The sequence below is a fragment of the Anomalospiza imberbis genome, chromosome 8 (genome assembly GCF_031753505.1).
Source record: "Anomalospiza imberbis isolate Cuckoo-Finch-1a 21T00152 chromosome 8, ASM3175350v1, whole genome shotgun sequence".
NCBI classification, from domain to species: domain Eukaryota; kingdom Metazoa; phylum Chordata; class Aves; order Passeriformes; family Viduidae; genus Anomalospiza; species Anomalospiza imberbis.
In genome coordinates, this window is record NC_089688.1 from 27,490,654 (window position 1) to 27,518,297 (window position 27,644).

A 27,644-nucleotide genomic window follows, 5' to 3' on the forward strand; every position below is an offset into this window, starting at 1 on the left:
ACCAGAACAGGCAAGACGCTTCCCAGAAGGAACCTCCAAGTAAATAGGGTTGTGCAAGCCATTTTTGTGCCACATTTCCAAAGAGAGACTTTTCTGTTTCACATGTAGCCATTCAGAAGTGCATGTTTGGATGCTCCAGGGTTGAACAAAGAGAAGTTAAGATCATACTGTCAGCTGCACTCCAGATCTGGGCACACAGCACCCTGAGCTCATTCTGTGGAGGAGAAGGAAACCCATGACACTCCAAAAGCAACTAGGGTTTGCTCTTGTGGCAGGATGGCCTTTCTAGAAAAAAAATTGTCTTTCTCCACATCCCTCAGTCTTTAACCAATTAGCCAGTTCGCTTCCTCTCCCCTCTATGTTGATTTTAGGCCTTTTTTGGGGACAAGCAGCATCCCCAAGGAGAAGGACTTGGGGGTGCTGGTGGATGAGAAGCTTGGCATGAGCTGGCAGCCGGTGCTGGCAGCCCAGAAAGAAAATCATATCCTGGGCTGCATCTAAAGGAGCATGGCCAGCAGGCCAGATTCTCCCCCTCTGCTCCATTCTGGTGAGACCCCACCTGGAATGCTGCATCCATCTCTGGGGGACCAGCAGAAGAAGGATAAGGACATGTTGGAGAAAGCTCAGAGGAGGACAACAAAGATACTCAGAGGGCTAGAGCACCCCTGCTATGAAAACAGGTGGAGAAAATTGGGATTGTTCAGCCTGGAGAAGAGAAGGCTCCAGGGAGAACTTGAAGCACTTTACAGTGCCTAAAGGAGCTGTAAGAGAGATGGAGAGGGACTTTTTATAAATGTTTGTAGGGATAGGACAAGGGGGAATGGCTTCAAACTGAAAGAGGGCAGGTTTTGTAAGATATTAGGAAGGAATTCTTTGCTGTGAGGTTGGTGAGGCACTGGCACAAGTTGAACAGGGAAGTTGTGGATGCCCCCATCCATGGATGCGTTCAAGGCCAGGCTGGATGAGGCTTGGAGCAACCTGGTCTAGAGGAAGGTGTCCCCATGGCAGTGGGCTTGGAAATAGATGGCTTTTAAGGCCCTTTCCAATCAAATGATCCTGTGATTCTGTGATATGAGGGATCAGGACCCCAGCTGACCTCCCTGGCAGCTGTATCTGAGGAAGGCTCTTCACCAGTCCCAAGGCATCCACACAGAGTGTGGCAGTCAGCGACAACAGAGGATGGTGGCCAGACAGGAGCTACTCCTCCATGCTTCATCCAGCACAGTGGTGACAGGGCATCAGTGCAGGAGCCCATGAGCCTGCTCTGAATCATCTTCTGGAAGGACTTCACTTCCTTGCTCTCTGATCCAAGGCGGCTTTCTTGGCAGAGGCGTCCCCCCAGCAGTCAGTGGTAAACTCACTGCTTTGGTTGGTTGGTGTTTTTCCAGTGTTTGCTCTGATACACAATTAATGAAACGTAACTACCTCCATTTATTGCTCTCTAGAGAATTCCTTGGATTGCAAGTCCTGGCCTTTGGGGACATTTCTATTGTTCCAGCTGCCACCAAAGCCAAGGCAAGCTAAATCACACTCTCTTCAGTGTGATGGGAGGGAGCTCACCCACCACTGTGCCCTGGCATTGCTTGCAGTTGCCTGAACATTGTCTTAATGAGAGACACGCCACAGTGGCTCTGGCATTACAAGGTGACCACTACCTGTGAGGTCTGGGCTCTGTCACCAACCCAAGCAAGGTCAAATCACTTTGAAATAGTTGACTGATCTTTCAGCATCAACAAGCAGCCTTGGAAAACTGCAAGGAAATTCTGAGAGAGGGAAATAGTTTGACATAATTTGGGTAAACAAAAGAAAGCAATCTGCCAGCCTCGTGCTGCAGGCCTACTGCCAAATCTGCCACGACTCCTTCCAAGGGCTTCACCTGCCTGAGGAGCAAAGGTGACTCCATCCACCCTGTGTTTGGTCAGGTCCTGGTTTAGAGGTGTGCCTGTATTTTTGAAGTGCCTGTATAGTAGTCATGCCCTGCTGGCAGGAGACCTTCTTGATGCATTTGGGTTTGGGGTTGGACGGCCCACGAAAGACCACGAGGGCTCCCAAGCACAGTGTCCAAGGTCACAGGTACCTGGATTGATGGCTGCTCTCTTTAGCAGGTTGGTTTATGAAGCAGAGGCTTTCCTCTGCCAGTACTTGCTGATGGAAAACAACTGCTTGGTACTAGCTGGATCTTTCTAGATCCCAGAAATGTCTGATTAAAGCCAAGCAAAACAAGGGGCTGTGGATTCTGGGGGAGGTTTTACCTGGAGCTGTGGATGGGTTTCACTGCCAGCTGTCCTGCCTCACTCAGGGCACTCTGGCTGCACAGCACAGGGGATGTCGGAGCTGTGCAACCACCTCAGGCAACCTGCAGGTCACAGAGCAGCATTGCCAGGGAAAACAAATATCCTTGTTTGCCTCAAAAAGCTGAGTCATTATCTGCAGTGCACCAGGAGCTGCTCGGACAGCTTTGGGAGCAGGTGGACAGGCAAAATCTCACTGGGGGACAGTTCTGTTCCCTGTGCCAGCCACCCCCACGGGTTTGAGTGAGCCCTGGGTCAAAGCAGACACATGGCAAGGGAAAGGGACCAGGGGAAGGCATCACAGGTCTGATTGTCAGCAGCCTGTGTCGCTCCACATGTTAAGCCCATGAGAAGCTGCCAGCAGCTCATTATGATTTCTCATTTTACCTCATGGATGAAGATCCCTTCTCGAGAGGGGTGAAACCCTTAAACATTTTCAATAGTCCATCTAATCACGATTGCTCTGATAATCTAATTACTAAAGTGAGGCCAGGGCAGTTGATTAGTACAAGCCACTTACAGCATGAACAGGTCAGAGCTCTGAGCCCAACTTTGTTTTTTTCAACCTCTTTGACTTGAAAAGTTTTCAAAGAATTTGCAGGACCAAAACACAGGGCTAGGCTGAACAGCACAAGGCCTGTTTTTTCAGACATATGCTGCTTTTACCCACAGTGTTGAAATGAGTAATTCTCACCTTCTTCCTCTCCCCTGTGCTAGGTACTGACTAGAGTTAAAATAATTTAAGATCTACCATTTTCAGAGTATTTTTAACCACTTCCTTTCACCGTGCAGCCTCACAAAACCCTTCTGTCTGGCTGCAGATCGCAGCTTGAATAAACTGCCTTGCATTTGCACCCTGCTTCAATCCATCTCCAAAGGCAGCAGCAGTTCCCAAAGAACTGCAGGTTGGATGGCCCAGGGCAATGTTTAAGGACACACCAACCACCCCAGAGAGAGCAGCAGTGCCTGCTAGTTCCCAAAGAACTGCAGGTTGGATGGCCCAGGGCAATGTTTAAGGACACACCAACCACCCCAGAGAGAGCAGCAGTGCCTGCTAGGCTGTGCTCACCTACCTTGTGTTAAACACCAGTGCACTTTGGTCAGAGCTCACAGACTTTGTGCTTTCATTTGCCTTATTCCACACACATGGGATTATTTTAAAATAGAAACTTCTTAAGAAGATGTTAGACATTCCTATGACTCAGCCTGTTAGTGAGAAAGGTGCTTCACTTGAGGCATTTGTGCAGCCCTGCTGAGATCAGTGGGCAGCTGCACATGGTCAAGAGCCCAGTGAATCCCAAGGGCCAGAGGATTTCCTGACTACAGGGCACCCACTGGAGCAGAACAGCAACAAACACATCTAACAGCCTATTTCTACATGTTAGATGAGAACAACTTGTTCAGCAGCACTCCACTACTGCAACGGCTACATTTATGCATGCAAAAATCTCACAAAATCTGGCACAGACCCACTGTGGTTTGATGCAAAATAGCCTAAAAACAACCTCAAGAACAAAACCTCCAGCAGAGCTTGCTATTGAAAATCCCTTAAAATAAAGCAGAGAGAGAGAGAAAAATAGCAGGGATGATTTCCTCATTCACAATCAGACAGAGAAGAGAACTGCTAGCATTTGGTTAGATATTTATCACACAGTAGCTGCAGTATCAGCCTGGCTTACTTCAGCGCCGAGCACTTAACACGTGCCATGAGAGCCCTTCCTCTGCACAGAGCTCAGCTGGGTCAGGCTCAGACACAGACCCAAAACCAGGGGTGGGAAGCGTTTTGCCAAATGGCCACTTGCAAATACCACCAAAGCCAAAAATTAGTATTTGAGGAAGCTTAGCTTCACGCTGCTGTTTCCAAGCAGCAGCGTTAAATACTCAGGAAGCACAAATAAACCTTGATTTTTGGTCACATCTGTCACCAACAACTGTACCTGCTAACAGTGGAAAAAGCTGGAAGAAAAGTTGTGAGCTGTAAAACAACTTCAGCATAGGGTCATGCTGTAACCAGAAAAATCACTGGGAGCCCCTGGCCTGGTCCTGGGAAGCTTGAGGCTCTTTGCCATTAAATTTCAGCAAAATATTAGGACAGCCCCCTCTCTCATTTAAGGTATGCTGGGAGATACTAGAATAAACTCCATAAATTGTCACCTTCACCGTATTCTTTTTTCCCTTTTTCTGGCTCCCTGTAAGGGCAGGACAACCCATATCAATCCCATTCCCAGGTTTTTAACAGAAGCACTGCCAGCAACCAGACATGAGCACTTACCACTTATTAGAAAATACTATCACGGTTTAAAAACAAACTGTTAGATCTCTACAAGAGAATAAATAAATCAGAGGAACAAATGTGGAGCTGCAGCCAAGGAACCAGTCCTTGCTGCTAGGATTGTGGGATTCCCAAAATTCAGCTAATGGAAGGGAAAAGCACCGAGGGCACTGACAGGGACTGCAGTCCTGAACTGCAGCACAGCTGTCGCCTGCCCACCGCATTTCCCAAGGGATGAATACAGGGAGAGGTGTTTTCCCTGGCTCTGCTGTTCCTCCCGCTGGCAGTACCGGAGAAGAGGCACTGCCACCTCCTGTTTACCGGGTGCAATGGGCAAGCAGGGGCTGGCAGCGAGCACGGGAGCGGCAGAACCTGCAGCACCGCTCGGATTTCCTGCCTACGGTCAGACCCACTCAAGAGGAACAAGAAATGCTTCGGTGGTACAGGCAGCCCAGCTGCTTCTAGCCCAGAGTGTTTGTTTACAGGCATCACGAACTCCCACTCCCAGGGATCAGCACCCAGCACAAACCCTGCTGCCACCCCACTCTGAGAGCTGCCAGCACAACTGGAGCCAGGCAGCAGCAAACAGTGGGACAAACCAGAGCAAAACCAGGCTTTCATACATTTGTATGTTTATTATTTCAAAGTACAGTATATACATAAGGTATAGCAATACCTTTGAAAACTTTATACAGAAACGGTATCTACAAAATTAAATCAAGACATTCTGTGTATAGGATTGGAAGAATCAACAGTTTCAGTTAGAACACAAAAATGGGAAGGAAACACCCATCCATCTTGGAAAAGCTCTAAATACCACCCAGCTCCCTCTGCAAACAGGCACCTGTCCCTGGACAGGTGAGACAGGGTACACCTGATTCCTTGTGCCCCCTCCTGCTGGTGTTCAGTCACAGTGACTTGCACAGGAAGGGTGGAGGCCCTTGGGACAGGCCCTGCCCTCTGAACCCCTCCCCAGATTCAGGTCTCTGCAGCATGTAGACACTCAGGTTTACAGTTGATGCACTGGAAGCCAGACATACTGTTTTTAAATGTTTCTTTTTTAGTTATGAACCAAAACATTTCAATTAAAAATATTTTGAGATACTACAGGTGTTGCCAGCAACAGGTGAAGACAGTGAAGAAATGTTCAAGGAAGAATTCAATCTCCAGTTTTCTGGACACTGTAATTAAAAATATTGCACAGGTCTGTATGGCAGCAAGCCAGTGATTTCTATAGCATAGAATTGTATTTTTCAGGTCAGAGGGTCTCGCTTCTAACAATGACAGTGCTGGATTTTACAGAGGGTGGAAAAGCATAGGCAGCTTTCTTGTAGGGCCTCTAACAACATCTGTTTGTGCGATGTTTGAATAAAAGAGCACCCTGAGTATTTAAGAAACAGATGTTTAAGCTTGTAAGACACAACCAGCCACAAGCCTGGAATTTTCAAAAGCAGCCTGTGGAAATTCCATGTCTAATGGACACTGAATTTCAGTGACAGGCATGTCACTGTGACATTTCATGCTCCAGGCTGCCTTCATGATTAGTTGATGAATTCACCAGTTTGTCTCTAAAATTTAGTTTATCTGAGGACAGTTTTCAGTTTCAGGTTCATAACACAATTTCCAAAACAAGGATAAGTGGGATGAGATCACTACACAAGGCTCACACCCACCCTGCACCAGCTGGTGCTCACCTGTGTGAGCCACCCCACAGAAGCACCTTTCCACAGAAAGTGTTCTGAGTACTGCACCAACAGCATCACACTCCTGACAAGCTATCCCATGGGAACAGGGCCAGCAACATTTTATGGCTGATACATCACTGCCTCTCAAAAAGGAGGAACATCCTTATGCCAAGTTGCTGGCTGGTACTCATCAGGTACTCATCACACCCCGGGCTGACTGGAGAGTCACTTGCCAATGTGCAAGCCAGAATGACTTCTCCATCTCTAACAGATATGTCTAAAGTAACACCTGTGGATAACAGATTTGGTCCATGAAAACACCATGCACAAAAAACAACGTGGTATTTTGGCTGCTTTGTGTGTCTCCATAACCAAGGGGGAAAAAAAAAGTCTGAGAAGTTACTCGTGCTACAAAGAGCAAGCAGCATTTCAGCAGGGCAGGAGGACAGCTAACTAGGTTTCTTAACTTAAAAGGAGAACAACCATGCCAAAAAGAAGTAAGAATTTCCACAAAGCCATTGCACTGATTCCATCTGCACCACATCCCTCCTTCATTCACACTGTACACCTGGAGAACATACATTAAAAGATTACAATATTAACATGGTATCTAAAATACTGGAATCATTCAGCTGAATGCCTGAAAACATCCAGAGATCTGGTACATTAAAGCATGAAAACACAAACATACAAGAGCTAAGCTATGTTTTAGCATGCAAATTGCTCTAGAGTACTTTCTCTCAGCAGAAGGTCCAAGCTCAGTCATGAACAACTGTCTGTTTGCCTCCTGGAAGCTGTGACAAACCTGTTTCAGCAGAGCCAGGTATTTGCCTCTTCACATCACTTAAACAACAGTAAAGCAGAAGTAGTCCCATGACTGGACTGGCCCGAATTTCCTAACATTTCAGATAACCATTGCTCTCAGGAATTAGAAAAATAGATGTATAAAAACCCACCCAGATTAAAGGCTTGCAGTTTCTGTGTAATACTAGCTCAGGTTTTAAACTATTTGCTCCCATTCTCCCTTTCCAAAGGAATACTTAACCCTCTGACACTGAAGGGACCTGCCATCCCAGACTCTTGAAGCTCTCTGGACCACAAACCAGGTCTTGATCCTAACAAGGACTTTCAGAGATGCCTATCTTTAAACTAACAAGGAAGTTCCACTGTCTTGAACCAAACTATTCAAACCAGTTTAGGCTCTTTTGCTCAATTTGCTTTATTACAAAGCTCAGGCAACACAGTGGCATCTGAAAATGGAGCTCACACCCCTAAGTCACCCAGATGTCTGATCAATTATCCTCCTCTGTGCTGCCAAATTCAGGTCCCTCATTCAGGTTTGGTGTACAACACAAACACTATCTGCATAAGAGATTCTCCCCACACCCCCCTTTTTGATTAAAGTAGCTAAAGCATTGTTATTGTAAATGTACATTGACTCTTTTTTCATGGCAATAGGAAGTTCAAGTATTTAATAAAAACCTGAAGTATGTATTTACACGGTGATCTGCTCAATTGATTTTGGTCAAAAGGTGATAGATACAGAAACTACGCATTTACTGCTGGAATAAAGATATTTCACATCATGTATATTACTTATCCTGGAATTAAAATGTGAACATGATATTGTGACTAACCCAAATCTTGTCATCTTGATACTCTTCCTTCATCACCCTCTCAGCCACTGAAGGACTAAGTAACAGTTTTCAGTTATTTTCATCAACTAATTCTTCACAACAGTAAAATCAAGGAGTTGCACAGATTTCTGTGCCACTTTCACAGTCCAATAATAGGTTTAAATCCCATTTAGATCTATTTCTTACCATTATTGTCACTAGTTGGTCTAGCCACAGCTAATAAGAAAATTTCACTGGTTTCCATTTGTCTTTGAAAACAGATGCAATCACCATGCCTACATGTACTTACATAGATTTACAATGGGCAGCTTAAACTCCTTAAATGCTGTTAGTTATGCAGAAGCCCAGAGAACTTTATTAACCAATTATCTGATATCAGACTTCTTTTGATCATATGTCTAAGGATCAAGGGTTTACAAGATTTGCTGAACTGACATTGGTTTCAACTACATGAACTCAAAAACTGAATCAGAACACTTTCTAATTCCTTAGTTTTACTGTTGTTTCACTCCTCTGGAATAAAGAAATTGACCAGTTGAATGTTAATCTAAAGGAGAAAATACGCAATATCATGGCCACCACTTAAACCCCAAAATTTCGTAACAAAGCATTGTTCCATGCATGTGTCAAAAATGCTTAATCAACCCAAAGATCAGAAATAATATGCAAAAAAGGAAATAAATGTCTTCAAGCCCTTAAAGCTCCGTAAAACTGGATATGTTCAATAGCAACTAAGACATAATTGGCTTTATTTTTTTTTTCAAGCTCCATCATTAAGAGACTGATTAATTACACAGTGCAGAAATTAAAATCTCATGGCAACTCACACTCCAAACAGTCTGCGCTGCAAAGCATCTGTATTTCAAACAGAAGTGTCAGATAAATGTAGTGTGCAACAAATTTCAGCAGTGCCTCAGGCTGGTCCTGGGTAGACAGAACCACACAGATGCCAAACCCTGTTGATCTCTCACCCGAGTGAGCGTGTGTGGCCAAAGGCTTCTTCTGCAAAAACCCAGATGCTTGTGCTGGCAGGCAGAATGTAAAACACAGTGGTCTGTAGCACCTGCCTTTTCTGCATCTTCAGGTTGGTGAGTCCCCAGAAGTTTTAGTTATGTCTGCTTTATTCTCTGTTCCAGTTCATGCTTGTGTTTAATAAGCCGTTCTATTTCTGTTCCTAGAGTTTGCAGGTTTTCCTTTGTGGGGGGAAAAAAATGATAAGGTAAGTTATACAGGGAAAGGAGTCCATCAGCACAAAATGCACTAGTAAGTCAAAGTTACTGTTTATGTCAGCAGGTTGATATTTCAAGTATCCAGAACAAATGCAAATTATTAGATTCAGAAAAAAACACAACCATTTCAATAAGAGACTCAAAGCTCTCAGCAGGTCCTTTTTTGCAGTTACCAGTATTCTACAGGATGTCTAGAAGGTAGAATGCCAGTTCCCCTAGCATTCAAGGAGAATGATGATGATTACAGGAAGAGATCTCCAGCTTGTGCAGAGCCCTGCAGCCCAGCTGGCAGCCTGCACACCATTTTCCAGCCTACCACCTCTCCCTGGCAGCAGATGTGCTGCCCCAGGAGCAGAGCCTGCACTCCTGGCTCCACATCCATGGGGAGAGAGCATGGAGAGACCCTGCCCTGCTGAAGGCACTGGCACTTCAGAACTTATTTCAAGCAGAGCCCGTTAGTGCAGCATACTCTGAGGATCCTAAACTGGAGGTACATGGCATCATATCACATAACTCCTTGGTTAACCCCAATGCTACCTGTGGCACCAAATCACGATGAGCTGACTTCTGAAAAGCTTTAATTAACAGCATGCAGTGAAGGGAGCATCGGAGAACCACAAGAATGTGCAGAAGAACTGGCACAGCTACTCACTTTCAATGTAATATTCTTCAGTAATGTATCTTCTAACACAGCCTGAAGCTTCCTGTTTATCTCTAAGGAGAGTTCCAACGTGAGCCCACTGTCTGCAGGGTGAGATGTATACAGAGATGCCATGATGCCACCACGCCTGCTCAAGTGTACTTTGTTGAAGTCAGAGGCCTCTGATGACAGTGTTCCAGCTTCTTCCCGCAAAATATAACTCTGAATAATTCTGGAGGATAAAAAAAATTTTAAAAATGACATCATAGCATTACAAGACAGAGAAAAGTCAGATGCTGAAGTAACTTCAGATTCCTGACACGAGTAATTTTATTTTCAAGCAGTACTGTATTACCAAAAAAGCAGTAAAAAATTATTACTGCTATTTCCATGTCAGAGGAAAACCTGGGATACCAGTAGTGATATAGGAAATGCTGGTAAGCCAAGAGACTACAATGTGCAGGGTTTACTTATTTAAGATGAGATTTTCATTTAAGTGGAATCTTGTCTCACACATTAACCACTGACCACATTCTGCTGAGATACATCATTTGTTTGATGTCTATACCAGAGTACCATCTGGAATAATGCAGATTCTCCTTCCAAAGCAAACACAATCAGCACCCTTTTAAGCACATGAGGAGAATGGACTTTTCTGTTAGCCAGTGGCAGCAGTCCACCTCAAATCAGCCACCTGCTGGCCATTTTGCTACCAAAAACCCACTTGTACCAGTTTATTCCTCCTGAAAAAAATCAGTAAGAGTACTAATTGCCAAAAACTTGGCAATTACTATAACTGTTGGGAAAAGAGAAGGAAAAAAACCCCACAAAACTAATTCCATCTACAAAATCTACAGTCACTGCAGTATTTTTACTGTTTTAAACATTTTCACTTAGACAATTAGTTTTCTTACATGTCTAGTGCATCAGCTCAGCACTGAAAACCTGCATGAAAAGAACACAGAACATACTTTGTTTTTTTCCTGATTTCCTCCACTAGCTGTTTAATGTGATCCTCCATAAACTCCATTTTCTCATTTTTTCGGGCATGTGCCTTCTGCAGCCTTAGTATTCTTTCAACCAAGACAGCCTTGTCCACCTCTGGGAAGCTGTCCACAGCCACGGCAGAGCCAGTGTTCTCAGGCGACCGATCCTCGGTGCTGCTCCGCGCGTTCAGGGACCCTGCCAACACACCAGTGTTTGTAAAAACCCCTTTGGATCTTGCATCGGGTGAAGTGCCCCAGCAGAGCAGAGCATGCACTCACTACCTGTCAGGAGCTGAGGATACCTTCCCCAGGATGCCAGTTTCCCTTTATGTTAGTGGGGTTTTCCCTAAAGGATCCTTACAGTGTTTAAATGCGACATGCTGGGACAGCGGTGCAGTCCCCTCCTGTGGGTGCACTGCCTCTGGTGTAAGTGTACTCCCTTCAGGAATGCTTATTCCTGCTTAAACACCTTCATGTCCATTTATCTGCACAAGACTCAGCTGATTTTAAATGTGTGTTTTCGAGTAATCTAAAATTACAATACTTTGAAAACTGTACAGACTCACCAAAGCCCTACATAGGAACACTCTGCAGCACTGATCACTTTGAGCTTGCAGTATTTACTTTCTGCTGTTCTTTCTAAGCATTTGTCTCTCTCATACAGTGAGATTACAGGACATCTGGACAGAACTAACCCAACTTAAAACCCAAAGATATTGAGGAAGGAAACATGCTGTTTTCAGTGCTAAAGATCACTCCTTTACTTCTAACTGGATAGAAAGCAATGAATATTACATAAACCCACTGATGTCTCTAATGATGCTAATTGATTTCTCATTCACACAGTCGCAACTGTCAATAGGGCAATTAAACAATGTTGGAAGCCACTGCTCATTTTTATTTTGCCTCTGGCAGCATGTAAAAGGACCATGTATAAACTGGAATCCTCTTGAGCTTCCTCCAAACATAAAAGCAACCAAATAAAAAAAGGCAGGTATTTAAAAAGAACCAAAATATATAAACATTATACTTTAATCTCATAATAAGCACTTACAACTGCAGTCAGCCAAGTGCATTTTGGTGCTTAGAGGCTTTTTTGTCAGTTTTAATGGGAGGCTGCCCACACACTGCATATGCACAAACCACATAAAGAGCAAGCACACTGTGGCAACCTTGTTAAGACTGAAGGGCTGTTTGGCAGCCCTGCTATGTGCTCCATTACCTGATGAACTGGAACGGCTCCCCATGCTGCTGACTTCTTTGTCATAATTACCATTTTCCATCTGATCCAATTTCCTGCGTGCTAAAAGTATTAACAAAATGATGATTAGCAATAGCAGAGTAAGAACTAAAAATTACAGTGTTACCCAACATACAGAACCTCTAATCATCTCTGGCCTGCACTAATTTAACATGATGTGACAACTGAAAGACAATGGTAGCAATTAAAAGTAAAACCCAAACAGCCATGCAGCACCTGGATGCAACACCCACCACGATCCCTACACACTGCTGTAGTTGCCAGTTGAAGGGGTAATGTCATATATAGGATTAACCTGGACCAGTAAGACTGCAATTTGATCTTACTTTTGATTAGGTCTGCCATGTAAATCACTACTGATGTCAGCAGCTCTGTTCCAGCATCTCATAACTGCATCACTACAGCAGCACTCGTGCCAGAAGCACCACTCACTCAGTAGGGATCAAGAGGGAAAGCACACAGCTGTTCTTATATGCACAAAAAGGGACGTGGAACTTGTCTTGCAAAGTGCCAATAGGATCTCTTCATTCAAACACACTTCAAACATCTGATTATCTTCAAATGTATTTGCTTTCAGAGCATATGCATTGTTGGGTAATTGATGACTTCTATTTGTAGACAAAATTAGTCATCAGTCTCTCCATGTCCAGCTTTAAAAACTGAAGTGTTATGTTAAAAAAAATAGCCAGGAATTCCTGATATGGTCAGCAACTAGGAAATTTCTGGCAGCTTCTGAATATACTCCTACATAGATCAGGATCCATATACTACAGTGACATTTCAGTAGTCAGATATATCATAACAAAGACTAAGCTCTTTTGAAATAAATATTTCATTTTATGTCTAAGCCCACTTCAGAAGTTACATTTGAGACTGAAAATTAACACAAAGGTCTGTAACTGCAGTTTCCACAAGGTCTAACTTGCTCACTCTCATTGTCTTCAGGGACAAGGAGAGCTTGAAGGGTGACACTCAGGCAGTGAGCACACACAAGGACCTGAATCTCTACCAGACACTGAGGGGGTCACAGATGGAGCTGTCTCAAAAGTGAAAATAATCTCCACCTAGCTGAAGTTGTTTTGTGAGGTCTTTCAGGTTTGCTGCGTGCTTGCGCTTCTGGGTAATCAGGTCATCCTTCAGTTCATCCACGTGGGTCTTCAGGGCTGACACTTCTTCCTGCTCTGAGGCCAGCTGAGCCTGCAGGGTCTCAACCTCTGACTTTCGCTGATCCTCCTCTTTCTGTAACTTGATGGCCTGGAATTGGGATTTTATTTTCAGTCATACACAAAAAAAAATCTAGCCTACCCATAGTGCACGCAAAACATCCCTAACTGCACTTTTCACCTGGGAATCATTCACGCTTTACTTCTATTATTTAGGCTGAACACTAGCACTTCACATGAATATTAAGATCCCTCTACTACCTCCAAAACTTCTATATGATAGAGTACAAAGTCCATTACCTTCCACACAAAATTTATTAAAAATTACATTTATTTCATAGTACAAACAGGACCTGAGGAACAATTTACAGTAACAAATTTCACAGGCAAATTAGAACCTTTTGTCTGTTTCACTTTATCTGAAAGTGAACAACTCTCTGCTCCCAAAAAGCCAGAAAGAGCAACATAGTGACACCCCCTCATTCCAGTGCAGCGTGCCTCAGGATTTCTTTCAGCCTGGGAACATGAGGTGTTCATATCCCACTGCTAACTAATGGCAAACTCAAGGAGAAACTGCAGGTAAATGAAGATACAAGGTGGTATTCATGTGCTACATCTTTATCTGCATCAGACATCTTACTAGAGCAAAAACAAAAAGCCCACTGTACTCACCAGATCATCTTTAGTCTGTTGAACACACTCCAGCTGATTCTGCAGCTCTCTTTCACTGTAAGAAAGCTTATCCAACTGGCTCTGTAAGGAATTGTTTTCAGACTGAAGCTGTGCATTCTTACTGGTTAATTTCTCAGTGAATATCAATAGCTCAGATTCTCTTTTCCGACTACCTTCAATGTCCTTCTGAAGATCAGCAACCAGAGAATTGGAACCATCTATTTCTTCCTTTAAAGCATTGATTTCTTGTTCATCTCTGCCAAAACAATTGTATCACATTAGGGATAACCTGAGCTTAAAGATATTAAGTTTATTGCAATAAAAGCATTCTGGTCAAGTCCAAATAAGGCAGGGGAACAATCCTGGGGTATCTGTTAGTCACTGGATCATCTTAAACGTCAAGGGAGTTTTCACTTTGTTTCACAAGACGCTGCAGTGCTGAAATGACAGATGTCTGCAGCCCACAGAGGACACTCAGGCATTAGCTCCTCAAGGAAGGTCACCTCTCCATATTCAACTTCTCCATATGACCTTCAGATCAGGGCACAAACAAAACCCTCAAAACCAGACCTAGTGGGTAAGAGGAAGGTTTGCAAACCCAACAAAGATGGCCAATCTGTAAGAGGCCTTCTCTTCAGGAAACAGGGAAATACTCCAGTTTGGATTTCTCTAGGACAGCAGTATGGCAATTCCTGACACATCCTTATCCAAGTCCTGCAGCTCTGAACCAAAGGGCCTGTCTTACACCATTACTCCTCCTCCCAAAAATAAGTCCTTCCCCTCTACAAACAAGTTGTTGTTTCTACTGAAAGACTCCCATATCCAATCTGAGTGAAAAATGCTGCATCTTCAGTTATCATCAACATTCTACAGAAAGTGCTTGAAATTAAGTCCAAAATTTAATAGCTGTTAAAAATGTTACAGACTAAAAACGTGTGTTTGTATTTGCTCTTGCAATATTAGTTCATTAGTTCTTCAACCATAGAATTTCATACCCCTTTTCTAAAACCAGCAGAAAAAAACTTCACCTTTCTCACAGGGAGTGCGTATATTCAAATTTAAAAATAAAATTAAAATCACACAAAGCAACAGCACACATCTCATGAAATTTCCTGACAGACAGTGTAATTATGAGGAGGATCAATTCACTTTAAATCAACAATTCTGGACTGATTTGTTTCTCCAAGAAGAGCCGAGACCCAATCATTTGTGCTGCAAAGTATCTCACCTGGAGATCCCATTTAAAAACCTGTGCCAGAAGGTTGCACGTGTGCTTGCATTTTACATTTTCAAATATGTTGTTTCATTATGACAGGAGAAATCTCTGCCTAGCAGTCAGGGTTGGATCAGACAAAATTAAAGGTTTAGACCATTCTAAAAGAGATGTCTAGATTAGCCTTAAAAATTTGCAAATGCAAGAGACCAGGGAACGCTGGAGGTGATCGGTATCCAGTTCAGCCATGAAGTTCTTCCCAGCATTCAACCTAAAATCATATTCCTCCAGTGAACAAACATAGCTGAACATTCACTTTATAATATAGCCTTTTCAGGATGTCTGCCTTGAAATTGAAATAAAAGACAATATGAAATTTGATGTAGGGATAATAAATGCTGTGTGGGAAGGATACTGAAAAAAAATCCAAATTGCATAGGAAAGAGAGACATATTTAAGCATGTCTCAATTACTGAGAGGAAAAGAGAAGTAGAAACACACATTTGTAATTTCACACTTTGATCACAGTCACTTTAATTCATTTGGCAAGATTCCAAGTGAAAAATAACTGTTACTGATCCAAGTATAGGCCCCAGTAATTTCCAGCACACAGCAGTTTCCCTGGACAGGCTGAGGACACCATGACAATACAGGTGACCAGCACACGGAAAGTGGCTGATTTGGTAAGCCCTGAGGAAGGCCTATAATTATGGAAATACTTCACAATGATAAATAAACAGTGGGTTTTTTACCAGCATGAGAGGGACAGACACAGGGGCGGTTCTGCCCATCTCCATTTATGCAGCACCAGTGGAACCAGCAGAGTGGTCAGCATTTTGTATCCCAGTCCATGTGCAGCACACAGACACAGGACCATGCTCAGACACTCCTGAATTGTGCACAAGCCCAGGCCTCCCCTGAGATTATTCCCCTCACATTCTTAAATGAGTGAACTTCAACACAGCAGAATGAATTCCAGTCCACTAGAAAGACAAGTGCCTCACACTGTCTGAATAAAGCATCTGTCAAATAAGTAAAATTCTTTCCATTAAATACTTCCTTTCATCCATGACAATTTTAAAGCAATTTATCTTTCCAATTTAATTGCTCCCCTCCATCTTTCAATAAAACAGGCAGTGAGCAGACACCTAGAAGACAATTTCCTGTAGAGTATGCTGGAAATCAGGCACTTGTGTGTGATATAACTTATCACATATATTAGAATAACTTCTTATTCTAATAATGAGAGACACTAAATTAGATTTATCAATCTCAAACCACTTGTTTTGTAAGAGGCCACCAAGGTTATCTTCAGTATTAGCAACACTGATTTAAATCAAGACAGGCATTCTTCAAATTACAATGCATTTAAAGCATCAATAACTTCAATAAAACAAACCCTTCCACATCTCAGATAATCTTTTAAATCATTACTCAAAGTGCACAGCTGTACCTCTGATGCTGATCCTGCAGCTGATCTATAGTTTTGACTCTGTCCAGCAAATTCTGAATTTCACTTTTCTGTCTATTTATTATTTCTTTATACTTGGATAACTCATCTTCTGTTCTTAAGCGCTCATCCTCTAGACACTTTACCTAAATGGAAAAAAAAAAAAAAAAACACAGAAACTATTTAGTTTCACAAACTTCAGAGCTAAATTATTCTGATTATATGTCTAGACTGTTGTACAAAGCTCATGTGTTAATTTTTTGGTGGTTCCAAGTAACTTAGACCAATATCCCAAAGTATTTCAGATCAAATAAGAGTCAGAAAAACAAACAAAAACAATTTAAATTCAACAAATGCACTTAACGTTAGTTTTGTCCAAAGACTCGAACTTATCAGCCTAATGGATCAGGGTCCACAGATATGATGCTTCCCCAGTTACCAAGGCAACCCCTTACTCTGTCTCTCTCCCTTTTTCCAGAGTCCTAAAGAGCTGCTCTGGAGAGAGGGACTGGCATGCTATTCTATAGACTGTCCATGAGTTATGGACAGCATAACCTCCTTACCAGAGGCCAAAACTTATTTCACAGGTAGGAGAAGCTTACGAGTATTTTGTTTATATTACATTTAGAAGATTTAAAATATTTGCAGGATTACAAATCTAAAATGTTTCTCAGCTTTTCACCCAAATGAGTTGCGCACAATGAAACAAAACACTGTTGTGTTACAGATCAGCTCACACTTCCTAAAAAAAGGCTACCCAGAGTCAACAATTAGGTATTCTTTCTAGTCTCATGCCAGCCAAACTCTAATCAATCTGGAGTCAGATCTGAAGAACTAAAACGACAATTAGGAATGGAATGTATTCTTGCTCTAAAAACCCAGCACTGTGCTTTCAGCCCCACTCCAATCCAACTCAGCACAATTTACCTTTGTTCTCAGTGTTCGAAGCTCATCCATGCCTTCCTTAAATGTTCTCTTCAAGTCTTCCAGTTCTTTTATTTTTGCATGATGCACCTTTTTAGAGGGTAAAATGCACATTAAGAAAACTAAATGTCCAGTGGCACCTCAAAAAAAAAAAAAAAAAATCGAGGCCAGCACAGGCCACCACAACATCTTAGAGGGCTTGAGGCAGAACAGGTACCCCAAAGGCTTGGTTTACTTCTTCAGAAAGGAAAGCGAAACCTCAAAGCTTCTTTATTCTCAGGAGAACTGAAGAAAATTCAGCCTGCACACTCTGGTTTTAGGTACACAAATCTATGACACAACAGGCCCTAAGAAAGCTCTGAGCAAACTGGCACTTGGTCACCTCTGAAAATGGCATGGGCACAGATGAGCTGTGAGCAGGCACATCATTAAAGAATTACACTTTGGAGCTAGCAAATCTCTACAAAGAACAGAGGCTGGTCCTTTTCTCTCTTTGCCATGCATCTTGGCAAAATATGGTCAGAGAAAGGCCTGACTACACTGAATTTGTGCTTTTAATTACAGGAACACTCATGCTTATAAACAAAAGAGAAGTTCACCTTCACTATATCATACTTTCCCCCTAACTTTGTTTTTAAGAAGTGATTGAAAGGTATCACCTGAAGACATCCTCCAAGAAAAGCAATGCTGGAAGGGCAGGCACCTGGGATTTACTATCAGACCACCAAAAAAGGCAAAACCCATAGAATGTGGCATAACTGTAAGAAGCTTAAAATAAGATTCTCAAAATTATAATCGCATGGAATTCTTAACCACAAAGTGGACTCCACACACCACGTATTTACCTCCAGGTTATCAGACTTCTCCTGAATTTGTTTCTCTAGTTCTCCTTTAGTTACTCGGAATTTTGCATCAAATTCATTTGATTTGATTTCTTCTGACTCCTAAAGGGATTGAAGAAATATAAAGTGGAGTTTTAGGGTTTTATGTTTCCCATTACATTCTATGAATGTACAGACAGCTTTTCATATCATTGAGTCTTTTCTGTAAGTACACCGCTGATAATCTTGACCATGCCAAGAAAGACCCCCACACTGCATGCCAATCAAGATAAACTTTTTCCCTTTTATTTAACAACTTTTCAGTAAAGTAAAAAACCAGTCAATATTCAATTCAGCTTTGGAGCTTCCACAGGATATTTCTTTCCTGCTACAGCTTAAGCTAGAAAGAAATTAAAAAGAAGACTAAGGCACTAAACAATAATTTGACATCTTGAGAAAATGTGCCTACTTGATATGATTTTATCATTTCTTGACAGTTTTTCCTTATCTGATCTCCTTCTTCTTTTGCTTCAGTTAATTTTGTCATTGCATCTTTGAGGCGTTCTTTGGTTTCCTACAAAAACAGTAATTAAAAGAATGGGTCAAACCTAGTAAAATCCATTTACTTAACTTCATCTGAGAAGCACATTTCTCATAATAAAAATTCCCTTTCAGTCTGAAAAGAATTAACAAAACAAAAAGTCCAACACTATTTTTCCCCTTGCTTCCATTCAGCTGTTAATGCATGTAATTCCGTTTGACCCACCACTGAAGGCACAACAAAAGGATCTCTTGTTTATGTACCATGCACATTTTCAGACAGCAGATTTAACTCTCACTTAAAAACTAAGATAACAGTTATTTCAAACAAATAACCCCTCCCCAAAACACAAACTTAATGACAAATTAAAATTTGATGACCAAATTAAAGAGAATCCTCCAGTACATCCTCCCTTCCCATCCTTTCAACATTTCCATTTCAGTATCACTGTTTGAGAGCACTATTCTGACTTTTGCTGCAAGTATTCAAATTAAACAGAAACACCCCATTAGGAACAGTACATAAGAAGTAAATACTGTAACAACCACATTACCCTGACTATATTTTCATGTAATGATATCAGCATCACTTCACTCACCTTGTGTGAATCCATTTCTGTTTTCAATTTGTTCTGAGCCCATTTTACTTTTATAACATGAGAATTGATTTCTTCTTTCAATTTTTCTATTTCTCTGTTGAGTCGAGTGGCTTCACCATCCTGAGAAAATTTCATAGGTTTTTTATAGAATTCAATCTAGTGTTTCTAGAACAGAACTCCTGTCCACTTATCAAGTTAGTTTTTTTCTTAATGTCTGGGTTTTGCAAAATCATGCATATATTTCAGAATGCCCAATAATGCTTTAATCCAGTGGGAATAAAAAAACCCCATTAGTGTTGTAGTTTGAATAGCAAGGTAAGGTTGCATTACTCTTAGTATATGTTAATGCTATATATCTGTGAAAAGACAAAGCACCACAGAGGCAATTTTTCTTTCAGAAGTGTAGTTTCTAGTCATTTATTAATTTTTGGATCTTCCACATGACATAGTATTGTAAAACACAGCTGTGAAGAACGACAAAAATACTTGGATCATTTAATAATAATCTTACTGCTTTCTAAAAATGAGTAGCAAAATTCTGGATGAAAAGTTCTATTGCTTTATTATCAATTTTAGTAGTACAGGAGAGGAAATACAGAGTGAAAACACAGAAAACACCAAAAAAAGACTGCAATAATTTAATGCCTCTGCAGCCTTTTAGAAAAATCTGAAGCTAGAAATTACTTCAAAATCTAGACAACTGAAACAAGATGTCTTCTCAGTTTTGTCAAAAAACCCCTAATGTTTCACAAATTAATATTCAGGGAAATATTAAAAGGAACTTCAAAAAGATCACAATGAGAACTGAGTAATTCCTCCCCTTCCCTTGGAAGGAAGACACTTTCACAGCTGTGCAGCAGAAACTAAATGAGAGCAGGTTTCTTTTCCCAAGTACAACAGCAAACAAGCGATAAGGTTGTTCTGACAGTGCTTTTAATCAAGTCACACAGCAGTACTTGGAGTACCTTTGTTTCATAGAGCTGATGCAATCTTCCTTTTTCCTGAGAAAGTTGTTTGATTTTATTTGTAAGCTTTTCTATTTCTTTGTTTGCATCTCTCAGTCTTCTCTCAAGGCCCTCCTTTTCCTTTCGGAGGTCAAGCGACTCCTTCTCCCCTCGGACGTATTTCATCACCATCGTCTCCTTCTCATGGCGAGCTTCCTCACATTTCTTGTGTGCCTTGAAAAAAATCAAAACACAAATAATCAAACCTTGTATTTCATAACTAACCAGATATTTTTTAGTATTGCAGTAGAGCAGCATAACAAGGCAGGGCTCAAAAGCTCCAGTTTGACAAAGACTAACATTCAATCCCTCTTAAGCACTGAAATTACTCCTACTTCTAACAATGAATATTTTAACAGCTGCATCTTCACAGCTGAACGTCTCAAATGAGTTATCAATACATTAGTAATTTGCTTTTTAGGAGGAAAGAAGTATAATATTTAGGAACAAAATAATTTTGCAAATACTCAGTACTGGTACTCTGTCTTCCTTCATCCTCATGCCAACTGCACAATCATTTTCCAGTGGCTTTTCAGTTGGATCACTTCCAGTGGCTTACTTTTACAGATTCTCCCCACCCCAGCACTAATAAGTTCTGCTTCAAATTAGAAAAAAAAAAAAAGTAAAATCAGACACTGAGGTTTAGAGTACATGCAACAGAGAAAATACTTGGCATAATATGATATTAAAAAGGAAAAAAAAAATCCCAGATTTCAGTAATACATAAAGACAAAATAAGAGCTTTGTGCTAGAATTAAGAAAAATATTAGTTTTGTGACAGCCTGTCTGAAAAAAGCTACTGCCAGTTTTTAGCTCCTTCTGAATCAAGTTCAGCTTACAGGTAAAGAAAATTCAATTTCCTTAAGGGCTTAATTCAATACATATAAAAATAGGTATTTTTTAAAAGAGTTATCAGGCACTCTGAAGTGTTAACAGCTACTTGGAAATTCACTGCTGACAGTTATCCAAAATGCATATATAACTGCACACTAGGAGTTCCAGTTCTGGAAAATTCTGTCTTACCGTGTGATCCAATGTTTCCTACAAGAACCAAGTTGTTCAATAATGTAGATGTTCAATAGTTTAAGTTTTTCCATATTACCTGTTCCATTCGAAAGGCCATCTCTTTATGCAACTGCTGAATAGTATTTTTGGCTGCGGCATCTTGAGTTACAAGTCTGTCTTTGCTAGCTTTCACTTCTTTATTAAGCTCTTCTATTCTTGCTTCCAGCTAAAATACAACATCATGATATAATTATAGGGAAAATAACTCTTTGATCATGTTTTATACAGGCAGGCGTATTTCACACAAAATTAGATGCTTCAACAGATATTTACCTGTATTTTACACTTGTCAAGCTGCAACCACCCATATCAACATCTAGCTTTGCATGACTAGCAAAAGCATGAAAGATGTCAATTCTCATCTTCAGTGAGAGTGAAGATGCTTCAAGTCAAGTAAAACAGTAGGCACAGTAATTTACTACACAAAATAAGACTGACAGCAAGTCAGAGAGCTGCCAGAGAAGAGCTGGCTGCTGTCTGAGGTTGCTTCACCTTCCAGCCTTTTGTTCCTATCCTTGTGCCATATCCTTCACCATGCTAGCAAAGCAGCCATGCACCCATACTGAAATGGACTGGGAATTAATTCATTGAAAAAAATCACTCAGCAAATAAAGATGAGCTTAGTCATCATGCTGGCACTTTTTTTAGCCATCTAGTGAACCAAGTCAGAGACCTGATCCAGCTGAAGAATAATCCCCAGTGTTAACTGGAACACTTCCCAGAATGTGCTCCCTGCCAAGTCATGCAAGTCCAGGAGGAGCAGCATGGTGGCTGCAAAGGCTGTGACACTGCCCAAACGTTGTTCAAATTGTGCCTCATGACTCTTCTCTTGTCCCAAGGGAAAGCCAAGTCACCCAGGTTGGGGGTTTCGTTTTTGTTTGTTTGCTTTGTGGGAGGAGTGGCAGGATCCTAGGATCAGTACTGTAAATTCTGTGCAGTCCCAAGCTGCTGTGTAAGAAGCAAGAACCACCTAATTTGCTTTTGTTACCACACCATTACTTGACCACACTTTATTCAGCTCTGCAAATGGATCATATGCCAAAGAAAAAGCTTCACGTGTACAAGCAGGCAGGTACAGTTTGGAGCTGTGAGTACAGCCAAGCTTTAATTTACATAAAAGTAACCATAAAGCACTACTACAGAAATTCCAACAATAGATCACAATCTTCACAAATGAAAAAATACGAGTGTTTCACTGCAATGTCTCTTATAGCTCAGGTGCTATCAACAGCCATATAAAAATATTATAGTCCAAAAGAATATTTTCTGAAATCGCTTGCAAGCATGTAGTATCACAAACACCCTCACAAATACTTTTTTTCAGAATGGAATACAGAAATTACTGCATGATAGAGCTTCACAAAATCATACATGACTCATGACAGAGCCATCATGGAAATGCAGACAAGAAAGAATGAGAGAGCTGTTCATACTGGTTTATTCAGGCACAAGCAATTTCCATTTGTAGCCTAAAAATAACACTTTTCAATCACATCATGCATTTGCAAATATTCTCTGAAATCAACCATGACTATATGAATATATTACATGAATATATTCCTCTAGAACACTTCAAGCCTGACACCCTGCTCTGTGAACAGATTTTTGTGTGATGCAGACACCAACAAAGAAACCTGACAACCAGTATAGTCACCAGCACTTGGATAAACAGAAATTAGTATTTTAAATGTTTCTTTTGCCAGATTTCCAAGATATAACCTGTAATCAGTTTATAAAGCTGGCCAGCCAGCTGCAGGGACATCAGCAGATAGCTGATTACGGCCAAGCACTAACAACCAGCCTCCACCATGCACACACCACGGTCCTCCTTGGCCTGCTGTGGTTCTAACAAGCCCCTGAGAAAAGGCCTCTATTTAGTACCTGCTGCTACCACAGATACAGAACACTTAAGGGATGGGAATCCAGAAAGTAGGTTTATCCAAATTCACTAAAGGCTTTTAGACAATTTCTTGGAATACAAGAGTAGATTTATGCTCTTAAAAAGCTTAGGATAATAAGCACGAGAATCAACAGTGGCAACAGTGACATTATGCACAGGTGAAATACTAACCAGCACTTCTGTTTTGTTATCTGTACCTGTTTAATAATGCTGAGGTGCTGCTTTTCTGTTTCTGTTCGTTTTTTCAATTCATCTTTTAAGTTGTCCTTTTCTGAGCAAATATCCAAAATCAGTTCCTGATGCTTTTTGTTTTCTTTAATCAATCTGTTAAAAAAAAAAGAAAAAAATTTAAAAACAAGGTATATCAGTACTGGGGTCTTTTGGTTGCTTGTTTTCAATCTCGAGATACACAGTTTTTGCTCTTCGATCTGCAAGTTTTATTGGAAGCCAGAAATCCTAAAAAATCCATGAAAGCCTTACAAGAAAAAAAAAAAAAAAAGAAGAATGTTGGACATGTGGAACTTACTCCAAAAGAGCAAGCAGCAACCTCCTTGTGAGGAAAGTGCTTGTTTCCAGCATTTTAGGGCTGTTGTGGTCCATAATGACATGGGACATTTGGTAACCCTATGAAACTATGAAACTGTAAATGCTGGTAATTTTAAGGTAATGTAATACAGTAACTTCCAGTCAGACAGTCTCACCAGTCATTTGTCTGAAAACACAGGTATTTTAATAATTTCATGGATTTCTCAGAGTACCCATGAAGTTCACAACCTGGAAAGAAACAGAATTCTGATTTTTTAAGTCCTAACTAGGTAACAAGTATCCGTGCCCATGCTCCTTATAAAGTTCAACTTTTAGCAATAGTTCCAGTTCAGCTGTTTGAAACCAACTCAGACCTAGTTTGACATTCTAACATAAAACTCCGAAGTTACACTGTCAGAACTACTGAATGAACAGTCTCACACGTATCTACGTGTTTGCAGATACTATTACACGGTGGGTATTTTAGGCCACTAAATGCACGAATTTGTGGGAGGCAAGCATTTGCATGAAAAAGATACTTAATTATCCCTTTATCCCCTCTCCTTTGTTGAAAAAAAAATCTCTGAACAAACTAGTCTCCTAAATTAAAAGGAATTCAAAACCATCAGTTACAGAGAGCTTAGCGCTTGTGATCTGCTTTTTAATCTATTAATCAATATTCCAGGATTACAAATTCTTAATTCATACCACAGCTGCTGACATATATATTTAGATCTGATCACAGGAGACAACTGGGCTATTTCCAGAATGATGTTCCAAGAAATTCTGCTCATCATAAAGCAAGGGACAAAACAAACACAACCCAGAATACCCTTTGGACCAAACACAAAATGTTCCACAGCAGTTTGACACTCTTGAGGTGAGTTCCCAAGTGTCAAATGGGTGCAGCTGGCAAAAAGAAATAGACATGTTTTTACATAAAGCCTTCTGTATGTATATATAACATACACACATATAAAAACACTGTCTCTAAGGAACTAATTGGTCCATGGCTGAAAACACTGCCCTGCTTCTGAGTTTACCATGGATAAGTAAAACTCTTCACCTCATGATCTCCTGGAATTACCTCGCTCTACACACCCACTATTTCAGATTCCCACTCCTCCTCTGTAACTTCTGAACGTCTAACTGTGCATTCTCTACCTTTCCTGTCATCAGCTGACTTTCCTCACATGGATGGTTTCTGTCAGAGGTTAACTGGTGAAGTTCAAGAGAATACTTTCCCTACTGGGACTCTCTCCCTCTGTCTGGTTTCCCTTCCTTTGATGTCCTCTTATATCATGGTATTGGAGAGCATTATATGAAAAGCAGGACTCTCATTTCCAGCTCTGCAAAAAGGAATAAGTATTAAATTAGAGGCTACATTCTGTTAGCAAAAAACATTTCTAAAGAGGCAACAGAGTGTTAAACACCAAGTAAGGAATCATGAAATTGAGCAATGAACTGGCTTTTGATGAACAGAAATATTCATGTTGAATGCTGCCTGGTAGAACTATTAAGCCCAGTCAATTATAACAACAGTTATAAGCCATGCATTTCAGAAGTCCTCCTATAACATGTGCAGAGTAGTTTATCTATATATGCCACTTCCAACTCAAACAATACTCTCATCTGATTAACAACTTCACTGGATGATGACAGGAGATTGAATACTACTGGAAAAAGAAACAAGCAATTCTGAACAGAAATAAAATGCCCATTGTGGGAGTTAGTACTTTCGAAGATTCGTTTCTCCACAGACACATATGGACTGAATGAATCCTGGACTATTTTTAAATCACCATTACTGCTGCAGTATTTAAGTAATTCTAGACATTGGCAAGCTATTCAATGACACAGTTGGCCATTCAGTTCCTGCCAAATCCTGCAAGAATTCAGACATCTAAGCACACAATTTTATTTACAAGTACACACCACAATTAAAAATGATTCTTTCATTAAAAACAATTTAAAAAAAATCTCATTAACTATTCTCATACCAACTTGAGACAAATACCAAAATGTTGTATGCAGGTGCACAAAACATGCAGCCAAAACTGGTCAGCACAAACCTCCAACTGTGAAGCACATACATAAATACTCACTTTCTAATAGTTTGTTCTTGCTGTAGGTATTTATCTTGTACACATTTTTCAAACACAGCCAAGGCATGTTCACCCTTCTGCACACCATTGGGGAGCTTTGGTTCTTTTGAAAAATCTGTGGATAACAGTTCAGACTCTATTTCCTTTAGTAAATCCTCCTGTGAGGAAGTCTGATGTATTGTGGAAATAAGTTTCTTTGTGCAGTCTGTGTCATAAGGGCTTTCTGAATAGATTTTATCACTTGATTTTTTCACAAAGTCAGACTCCTCCCTTAGATCCTGTAATATTTCCATTAATGATTGCTCTGTCTGGTTAGTTTTTGGATCATGTCGTTCCAGTTCTTCACTAGGTAGATGTTCTGCTTTTGTGGAGCCTTCTGCCTTTGTTTCACAGTAGGCATTGGCAGAGGAGTCTGCCTCTCCACACTGCTGCTGTCCTTCTGCTGGGGCACCCCTGCTGCTGGTGCTGACAGCTGCTGCATCCTGATCCAAGGGCAAGGAACTCAAGTCCCTCTCCAAGACACCAGCATCACTTCCAGTGCAACTGGTGCTTGGGCACTCCTCCATTCCAGGTGTTTTATCAGCTTTCTCATTATCTGGGGACTTGAAAGAGGCATCATCTGATAGATTGACTGGCTCCAGTGCGCTCTGCATTTCTGGTAAATATTCCTCCATAATCTTCCTTTGGAAATCTAGATGGAGAATTCATATTACAACACATTATATACAATATCGATAGAGAGAGGGGAAATAAAGACTACTAGAAAGTAAAATTCAAAGTGCAAAAATATTTAGATGTATGTTATACAGAGTTTGTTGATCTTTCAGCCCAACCTTTAAGTAATGCTCCAATACAAGTTTTTCTAAGAGAAGGTGAGAAATCGGGGATAGGCAAACAGGAAGCAGAGAGACAGCAAATGCCAAGACAATAGAAAAGCAGAACTTTTTAGAATTAATAATTCTACCATTTAAAGCCACAAAAATTCCAAGTAATCACTTCTAAAAAATATTTCATGACAATAAATAACCCGAAAAGATTAAGCATCCAGGGTCTTACACCTTTCACTTCCCTATATATGATTTGAAAGCAACAATATGTCTTGACTTACTCATTTTACAACACAGGGTGACTCCCTGGTCCAGCCAGAATATCCAATTTCCTCAGTGTCATGTTCTCACTGAGTATCCATAAAGCAAAATGCATCTGTACCCAGGAAACTAAGAAAAGGGTCTGGGGGAGGATGGGGGTGAGAGTCTCTTTTCCCATCTGTTTTCAAGCAACCAAAATCCCCTGTGGAAGAGCACAGATGGTCTGTGGCAGATCTGGTCTCTCAAACAGTAGCTTGCAGAGCAAGGACTTGAAAAGCTCAGTAGAATCTCTCTAGAAGGACACCACAGTGAAATCCAAATAGCCAGAATAATTATGGAAAAGCCTGGGTATAATACTTTTTTTACTTATATTACTTTTTCAGGAATCCCAGATGGTCCAATATCTGAAAAGACTACTGGCATTTTTAGCAAGCACAGGAAGCCCGTATTTCCATTAGGAGAAATTCATTACAGAAGTCTTCACTTTTATATGCAACCCTATCTTCCTACACTGGATAATTTAGGCTATTTATAAACAAGGCAAACTTTTCACTTATAAATTCAACTCTGCTAT

The 27,644-nt window shown here is 40.9% G+C and overlaps 1 protein-coding gene across 8 annotated transcripts in view; it reads right to left on the reverse strand.

Moving 5' to 3' along the window:
- Positions 1-7,705: 7,705 nt before the first annotated feature.
- The window catches only part of CCDC186 (coiled-coil domain containing 186), a 32,693-nt gene continuing 12,754 nt past the window's right edge, over positions 7,706-27,644 (reverse strand). For 6 of the 8 annotated variants that reach the window (XM_068198093.1, XM_068198094.1, XM_068198090.1 and 3 more), the window contains exons 2-16: positions 25,983-26,673; positions 23,550-23,676; positions 21,490-21,618; positions 20,349-20,561; positions 19,384-19,503; positions 18,714-18,818; positions 18,269-18,367; positions 17,427-17,513; positions 16,503-16,645; positions 13,837-14,092; positions 13,066-13,255; positions 11,963-12,043; positions 10,726-10,936; positions 9,767-9,986; positions 7,706-9,078 (exon numbers count right to left, since the gene is read on the reverse strand). In XM_068198093.1, the coding sequence (XP_068054194.1) occupies positions 8,995-9,078; positions 9,767-9,986; positions 10,726-10,936; positions 11,963-12,043; positions 13,066-13,255; positions 13,837-14,092; positions 16,503-16,645; positions 17,427-17,513; positions 18,269-18,367; positions 18,714-18,818; positions 19,384-19,503; positions 20,349-20,561; positions 21,490-21,618; positions 23,550-23,676; positions 25,983-26,656 (2,739 nt within the window). In that variant the 5' untranslated portion in view covers positions 26,657-26,673 and the 3' untranslated portion in view covers positions 7,706-8,994. Of the gene's footprint in view, positions 9,079-9,765; positions 9,987-10,714; positions 10,937-11,962; positions 12,044-13,065; positions 13,256-13,836; positions 14,093-16,502; positions 16,646-17,426; positions 17,514-18,268; positions 18,368-18,713; positions 18,819-19,383; positions 19,504-20,348; positions 20,562-21,489; positions 21,619-23,549; positions 23,677-25,982; positions 26,674-27,090; positions 27,112-27,644 lie in introns of those variants that run through there. The other 2 variants (XM_068198092.1, XM_068198096.1) reach the window with 2 other exon arrangements.